The 8,578-nt window shown below is 40.3% G+C and overlaps 1 protein-coding gene across 1 annotated transcript; it reads right to left on the bottom strand.

Annotated features, from left to right (window-relative positions):
* Positions 1–2,452: 2,452 nt before the first annotated feature.
* Positions 2,453–6,605, bottom strand: LOC104965995 (palmitoyltransferase ZDHHC23-like). Its single transcript, XM_010795088.1, has 3 exons — positions 5,976–6,605; positions 4,399–4,566; positions 2,453–3,780 (listed from the first exon to the last, which is right to left on the bottom strand). Exons 1-3 carry the CDS (start codon positions 6,518–6,520, stop codon positions 3,507–3,509), a joined length of 987 nt encoding a protein of 328 aa, XP_010793390.1. The 5' UTR covers positions 6,521–6,605; the 3' UTR covers positions 2,453–3,506.
* Between the last annotated feature and the right edge of the window lie 1,973 nt (positions 6,606–8,578).

Raw genomic sequence — 8,578 nt, 5'->3', positions numbered from 1 at the left:
GTGTCAATTCCGACCACACTGTAAATTCCAAGTTGACTTAACCGACTCCTTAACATTAGATTACCATCTTACCGTTATACCTAAATATATTCACGAAAAGGTTCAAATGGACAGGTCTGGTGAATTTTGTAAATGTATATCGTTACAGTCGTAAGTGCTTAAGGGTGTGTAAGTAATTTCTCGTTTCCAGCGGTACTGTCGACGAGTTGTAGTGAAGTGAGAGTGTGTGACAACCTTGAACGGGTTAACGTATATTTAAACCCTCAATATTATACAACGGGTACCTGTCTTAAGGTGTACAACTGACGTCCCGTGTCTTATCCTGGTTAACCCCATCGACTTGCTTAGGGACTCAATTTCGACGGAGTAGACCAGACTAATTTCAGTTGTTACGATAAACGTGGGACCCACATATATCGTACGTCTGTTTACGTTAGTTCGATTTAATTTTTATCGCTCACGGTTTAGTGTGGGACTTCTACTATACACAAAGATAGATATCGATAAAAACCTTTACAGTAAGGCAGACAACTTATGCGAATTAGACACTTGGTACGTCATTCCAATATTAACAAGGTGTCATGGGGGGTTTACTGAGAAACCGTCGTAGCTCAAGAGATTTTCTGTCGCCGTAAGTCTCCAATTTAACCCTAAAACAAACAAATTGGATTAAATCAAGTCACTTTCATTTTTCTCTGAAAAGTACAGGAAGATATAACGTTTCTATAGTTTCATCATTGACTGATCTTCACTAGTACCCGCGCTATATTTTTCATGGTAGTACAACATAGGTTGGGATGGTCTGTGTCACCACCAGGTCTGCGACCTGTGTCCTGGTGTCCAAGCTGTCACAGGCCGAGAACCCCCAGCGTAATAAAACGTGTGTCCTGTCAGAACGAGTCAAAAACAACAATCCGGTGAGAGTAAACCCAGGGACAACGTCGACGGACTAACCTATGTAGGTAATCTGACACACCCAGGAGAGTCGGAGGACTGACACCGCACTCGATTGTACATCCTTGCCGCCCAGGTGTTTCGGGCCCCGGGAGAACCAAACATATGTCTGTCTGCTCTCACTCTTAGTCGGAGGGGCAGCCAGTCGTCCCATGTGTGGACGCGACCGACTCGCAAGGGATACTGTTCCATTTTAGAGACTTTACTTCTCCGATTATGCTACATCGCTTTGCTCCCTCATCATCTCTATCCCCACTCCTTTTCTCCCACGCAAAGAAAAACAGCACCGCACACGCATCATCATGGTGTCGTGGTACGGCCCGTCTCGCCAGGGTCCTACCACTGTCCGGGTCGTCCCTCCACCGTCGGCGACGTTGAGCGTCGTCCTCTCCGTCGTCGTCGTCCCGGCCCTACGTCCCTCCTAAGGGGGTAAGACAAGATATTACCGCGGGGGTCATCGTCCTCTGACTGTACTAGGCGGGAAATTCTACCAGACAGAGGAGGTCGGTGGATGTCTCGTTCGTCCCAGTGTGGTCAGTGTTAATGTTTGTAATTTTCCAATTAATTACACCGTTTATTGCAACAACATTTCATTACACCAAGATAGCGAACGACTAAGTTAGTACTTAAGATGTGTTCGAGGTTCTTTTCTACTACATTCCGTTATGTTCGGTTTTGTATGTATTTACGTCCGTACATAAAGTTACAGACACACAAAATATACATAATGAAAATTTAATTTAAACGAACGTCATTGATTTGTAAGTAAATAATTCCTTACACGTAGATCCTTTAAAAATCGAATCGTCGTTTCTGACCTTTCGTGATCGATTCCATTCGGTTTTGCGGCGCGGTGGTGACTTCAAGATTGGAAGATTTCGCGGCGTTCGGACAAAAAGTCCAACGTCCGGACGCTTTTACTGTAAGGGTCTTGTTTACTGGTATAGAGGAAGATATTCCGCAATTTTAATTATTAGAAAAAAGAGGGTTTCATTACTATTTGACGACACTCAACCTACATCNAGAACAAATACAGCATAAATACATTATTAAAAAGGCATTTAAAAACAGACATAATAGGCAAAGGTAATTAAATAAATAAACACAGCAGGTACAGAATACATGACTAAAAAGGCATACTGGAGTGTGAGTTGTATTCTGTACCTGCTGTGTTTATTTATTTAATTACCTTTGCCTATTATGTCTGTTTTTAAATGCCTTTTTAATAATGTATTTATGCTGTATTTGTTCTTAAATGTCTTTTGCTTTTAATCTGTAAAGCACTTTGAATCGCCACGTGCTGAAAATAATAATAATAATAATGCATTTTATTTATATAGCGCTTTTCACAACTCAAAGACGCTTAAAAGTGCTATATAAATAAAATTGCCTTGCCTTGCCTTGCCTATGTTCATTTTATGTTTACCCATTAGTCCTCACTAAATTAGGGAAAGTCATGAAATACTAAGCAAAAAAAAAATGTGAACCATTTTTTTAGATATGCTAAACATTGAATGGGGTCAAATGGACCCCAAGGATAACAGGAGGATTAATATAAATAAACAATATCTTTAATTTACTTCTTACCAAAAGACAATCCCTGCATGTCTTAAAATAAGGAGGTCTGGACAATGTAGACGGAGCACTACTGGTGCTATTAGACAGTAATGGACAACATAACAAAATCAATACCACAGAGCACTACAGAGAGAATATTGAGTTATTCAGATTGCATCAGTCATAACAGTAAAGAAGAGTGTAGAGTCTACAGGAAGTTCACACTGCACCCCCACCGCAGACTCACAGGGGACGTATTCCTCTGTGCCACTTTGGGCCTCTTTTGTTGTTTATGCATGGACATTTTAAAAGTGAGGTTTTATAAAAGTGAGTTGTGGGATATATAAAGTGTGACTTGTACTCAGAAAATCTCCACAGGGGGGCACCCAAATGCTGGAACAGATCTTGAAGCATGCCTGTGTTCTTCTTTTACGTGAACCCCACATAGTATTTTTCTTTATTACAAATGCTTTGTTCAATTGTTTTAAATGAACATGGTCAACAATAGTTTCCAAGTCAGTTGGACAGCATAAACTATATTTACATTCTACCTGCAGACTGAAGCATGTACGTTATATTTCCTACAACTATTTGCAACAGGCTTAGATTTCAGACTATTCAAACTTGCACTATGTGTTGGTAAACCTTAAAACACCAAAGGTCCTACTTTAGTAGAACTTACACACAAACTTCATTCCTATCTTTACTTCTGAATGTAGAGGTTTGTTGAAATGCCATCATTAGCCATTCATCATTTCTAATTTCTGAAACCCTTTCAATTATTATCGTAATTTACTAATTAATCGTTCAAGGTGATAATTTTTTGTTATAATCCTATCCCATGAACACAATGTATTGTGTGAAAAAGCTGGAATGCAATAAGCATCAGAAGACATGGGCTGTTACATGCTAAGAATGACATGAGATGCAGAGCTTCACACATGCTGTTATCAGTCAACAGTTGTCATGATGTCGCAACAGAGTACAATGTGAGACTAGACCAAGTCAGTGAGGCTGGAGCGAGGAGACACCGAGGCGTCTGCCATGGTGAAGAACTCGGCCCAGTTCTGACAGAAGCCACGTGAGAACTGTCCCGTGGAGATGACGAGCCCCCCCAGGCGCCGCTGGCCTGTTTTGTTCCTCAGAGCCAGCTGAGCCTCCCGCTCCGTCACATTCAGGCTGATATTCACGACTTGCACCAACCACATGTAAAACAGCCCACCTGTCACAATGCTGCTGTACCAAGCACAGGTGAAGCAAAGTGCCGAGCTGTAGAGATGAAGTAAAGAGTCAATGAAGCATAACAGAAATATGTAAGAAATGTAATAAAAAGTATACCAATTATTACAGCTGAGTGTTTGTATTACTTCAACCCCCTAATTATATACATTTTGCTAAGGGTTTATGATGAACATGGTTGGGGTGGATCTGACAATCAGTGTTCATATATCTTCATTTATAATAATTATGGCACAATCTAAGGCACAGAAGGAGGGAAAAGTGCAATGTTTAAAATGTGTATGTACACCTTGTCAAAAGTGTATCTCAGTAAAAACACCAATTCATATATTAGTAAATTACCACAAGTTAAAAACGTGTTTTTCTTTTATTAACAGTTGTAATTTCACAATTTACAAAGAAAAATAATTGGATTGTATCCTGGACACAAGAACTGAAAAAAGGCAGGACTGGTAATAATATTTTTCTGCATAATGTTTGTCCATGCCAATGTTATAAATGCAATAACTAATATTCAGAACATATTCATATACCATACTTATTGTTATTTATCACATGAATGTTTGGATTGTGTGAGCTTTTATAATGTTGACTTCACTTCTACTCCTGTATTTAGTTACAATAATCTACACATGAAGAGTGTTGTACCTGGACTGAGTGTAGACGCCGGGGCAGTAGAGGAGCGCCGTCATCAGATATTGTCGAGGACAGAGGCTGCTCAGCACCAAGCTGATCCCGTACAGAGAGGTGACCACGAACACAGAGAGGCTCAGCAGGAAACTGCGATGGTTTGCCTGTCCAACACAGCTGTTAATCCTGAAAAACCTCAGCACAGACACACAACACAGTGTTCCCATTTAGAGTTTTTTGTTTATTTCAAGTGCAATATACCTACCCAATCACAGGCATTTATACTAAAGAATTACTACTTTACACACTTCTGAACTCACTCTGATTAGTAGCCTGCTGGGCAACACAGGGTCATTAATTGATATACACATGGTCATTTTGGAGGTAAGGCGTCCATTAAGTTTAATTGAGTGATGACCTCTTCCTCCTGTTTGCTTTAAAATTGTGTATCTTTGGTTGCTTGGAGCCCTGGTATATCTGATAGTTTTTCAGGGCACCATTAGTAACTGGGACATTGTTTGTGGAAAGACACACTGCTTTGGATTTTCTTAAATGTTAGTTTTGTGTCAATGCTTTGGACACAACAAAAATAAATTCCAATCAAATTCTATTGGTTCAATGTGGCACCAGAATCTAGACAGCAGATCATTTAAAACATTTCTTTATACAACAGATACAACTACAGGGAAATACTGCAGGATAATATGTTTTTTGTTATTACATTTAATGGCGGATTCATATCTATATCATTTCCATAATTGCTGTTTCTTGAATGTGTCTGCTTATCTGTAAATACAAAACCCAGGCAAGTTTATGCTTTTAAGAGCCATACACAGTTTTAAGGCTGGTGTGACATTTAAGTTCAACTGAATTGGCTGAGGATGTGTAATCTAATGGTAAATGGCAATATGGATTTATATAGTGCTTTTCCAGTTTACTTCCAGACCACTTAAAACATTTTACATATAGCAAGTCAGCATTCACAAATTCCCACACATTCATAAAGAGGCAAAGGTCGCCATGCAGCTGCTCAACATTCACTCACTCTCACACACTGTTGGACTTGCCAATGCTATCAATTTGGGGTTAAATATGTTGCCCAATGACAGTTCCACATGTTGACTGCAGGGCCCAGAGATCGGACCAATTGGTAACTGACAATCCTGAGTTAAAGCTGCCCATTGGTCTGATTAAAGTCAACAATGCTATTTGCACCCTGGGTGTATATAGCATGACAGACAAATGCAATCAGCTATTAAAAATAGCGAGTGCAAATCACACCCTGAAGATGTGATTATGTTTTCTATCTATAGGTATTTTTGGAAATGTCATTCGTTGTTGATAGCTAATTGTGAACATGGCAGTAAGGTTATAATTGTTCCACAGACCCCAGATGACTCTTTGGCCAGCATGAGTTCTCTAAAAGACAGCGGCATTCAGGGTTAAATTGGGATTTTGTTTTGTTTAACCTAATTTAGTTCAGTGAAAGTAAAAAGAGACTTTCATGATCCTTCTATTATTGCAAAGATAAAAGTATAACTGACTTAGAAGTGATCATGGGCCATATATAAATACATATGTTGTATCCAACCCACCAGACACAGTGGTGGTCCAGACGCTGGACACAGGATCCACAGGTTCGACAGTGTCCGGCTCTTGGGGGTCGCATTATTTTGCACACAGGACAGCTGCTCAGTTTTGTTGTTAGGGCATTTTGGGTCCCTGTTGCAGCTGCTGATTGGATACATCCATTAAGATGTGTGGAGTCCTTCTCAGCCTCCTGACTGTGGCTGTGAGCTACATGTAGGAACGGGGTCACAAAGCCCGGGCCTCTCTTGGTTTGTATAAGAGAGACGAGAGTGAGAATCACCCCCGTGGTCACAGTACACACCTGCAGCTGGCTGACGTTCCCACAAGGTAAAATCTCTGTAATGAAGAGGTAATACATGTAGAACAGGGAGTAGAGAGATAGGGTGAGGAAGAAGAGGGTGCGTTTCTTTTTTCTGTGCGTGGCGTAGTAGTACCACAGCACCATGCCGGGCAGAGCGGTCAGGATGGTGACACCCAGCAGGAGGTGCAGCGCTGCAACTCGCAGCAGGAGAGGCAGCAGCAGCAGGGCCGGGATCAGGGAGATTTCCATTCTGTCTATAATGGCCCCAAGTACAGGAGACTGACATGATCCCCCTTTAGATGGTCTGTCTCTCAGCCACCTACAGACAACAGGGGTCAACCAGTCACAATTACAAACATTAAGGTTATTAATGTGGCAAATAACGTTGGTTGTAAAGTAATGTGGTTTCTATGCTTGTGATTCAATCATGATTCTACAAACTCCAAGAAAAGTGATGTAAGCAATACAAGCAATACATAATAAATGCACATGTATTTCAATGTCTGTGTGTTTTATATGTATTACTTTTAAATTAATTTGCTTGCAGTAACTAAACATTCATTTATTAAGGAATGTGCATCTAGGAAATGTTTAGCTTAGCACAAAGACTGGAAACAGCTAGCTTAAGGTAACAAAACCCGCCACCACTGAAGTTCTAACTTCTTAAGCCCCAAGCCTGTTTTTCAGGTTTCAGGCTCGAAAATGACATTCCCAGAACAAATGACCATATCTTCCTTTCTAAAAGGGTTAATTACAAAACGACATTGACCACTTCTTAAGAATAAACTTCCGAAATGGTCCACCCAGAAAATCGCTTTTCTCCACTTCATGATCCGAATTACTCGATCTATATGACTTCATTTCGTTAATTTGGATTATATCCGCAATTTACACATAAATGTACGTATCATACGTGAAACAACCTTTTTCGCCCTCAAGCGAATAGAATAACTTTTACGACAAGATCGCCGTTGTTACAGAAACGAATCTTCTTATTATGGTGAGATCATATTGTCGTCAACAATCCGGGGGTCGTAATCGTGTTACTGACCTTGTGTCTTTGAGCGACCGGACCACGAAATAAGTCTTTATCAGACCGTGTTCGAGAGGGGAAATTTGCCGGTAAAACAATAAAATGACAAACAAACAATGTGACTAATTTGTTGAACCGTTTTATCCCACAATTTTGGAGAATCCGGGGTGCCTACCAGGCCAAGGTCAACCGGACTTTAACGCAGTAAACCGGGGTCCTTTGTTTAGCGGAATTCGCTCGGAATTAATAATTATTAATACTTATAAAAAATAGTATATTAAACCCTTTTTGAGCTAAATAGACTAGAAAAGTAAAAAAAAGTTTTCGTTTGTCACTTCGGAAGAACCTTAATCGGGGGCTCGACTTTTTACGATCGGATAATGACGTGGCTTTTAGTGAGGATCGAGGGCAATATAATAGGATCGACGTGTAAAGTGTTGGTGTAGCCAAGATACTAGCGATTCTGGTCTTAGATTGCCACGGGTGGAGTTGTGAACTTTCGTATGTTTGAAGCGTGCGAAATAGTCATTGTTTCATCGTAGTTTTGTACACGCGTCCATCGGATGTGCGATTGTACCGGAAGTGGAACCAAAACAGACGCCAGTTTTGACGCAGAAGTTACGGTAAATTTTGCTATTGTTGCTACGACAATCAATTAGGTATCCAAATTATAGTTCTACGACCGGACACAGGGAAACTTTTACTAAGACTTATTCGTATATTCGGGTTATTTGACGTAAGACAAAAAGTTATCCGATCGTCGTCCGGTTAAGGATGCGGCAGACATCGGTTCTCGAACTCGTACGCGCTTTCCGCGAATGGAAAAAAAATCTGTACTCACACACGCCCCCTGCTAAAGGGAAGTAAGATAACCGGAGATATGCCAGTCTCCTTCTCTACAGTGTACAGTTTTAGCTTCTTCCCCCCCGGGCTCTATTCCTTTTAGGTTGGGTTTACCGGGGTCTCTCAAAAAAAACGAATTTAGAGCAGATTTTTCCGTTTATAGGAACAAACCGTAGTTAGAAACTATATCCATGAATAAATACAACATGAAACGCTAAGGATTTCGAAAGTCGAGAATTGGCACATTGTAGTGAGCTTCAATCAAAAGGGTGACTATTCATGTTGATAAAAAAAGCTTCCCTGTGATATTAAAATGTCCAAAAAATGGTACAAGTTAGACTTACAAAAGAAATTTTATTTTTTGTGGATATAACTAAGACTTAAAGATGTAGGTTGAGTGTCGTCAAATAGTAATGAAACCCTCTTTTTTC

This window comes from Notothenia coriiceps, unplaced genomic scaffold (assembly GCF_000735185.1).
Source record: "Notothenia coriiceps isolate Sejong01 unplaced genomic scaffold, NC01 NC01_scaffold00037246, whole genome shotgun sequence".
Taxonomy (NCBI): Eukaryota; Metazoa; Chordata; class Actinopteri; order Perciformes; family Nototheniidae; genus Notothenia; species Notothenia coriiceps.
Note: the sequence above shows the minus strand (reverse complement) of the source record. Positions and strands in the feature narration are given on the sequence as shown.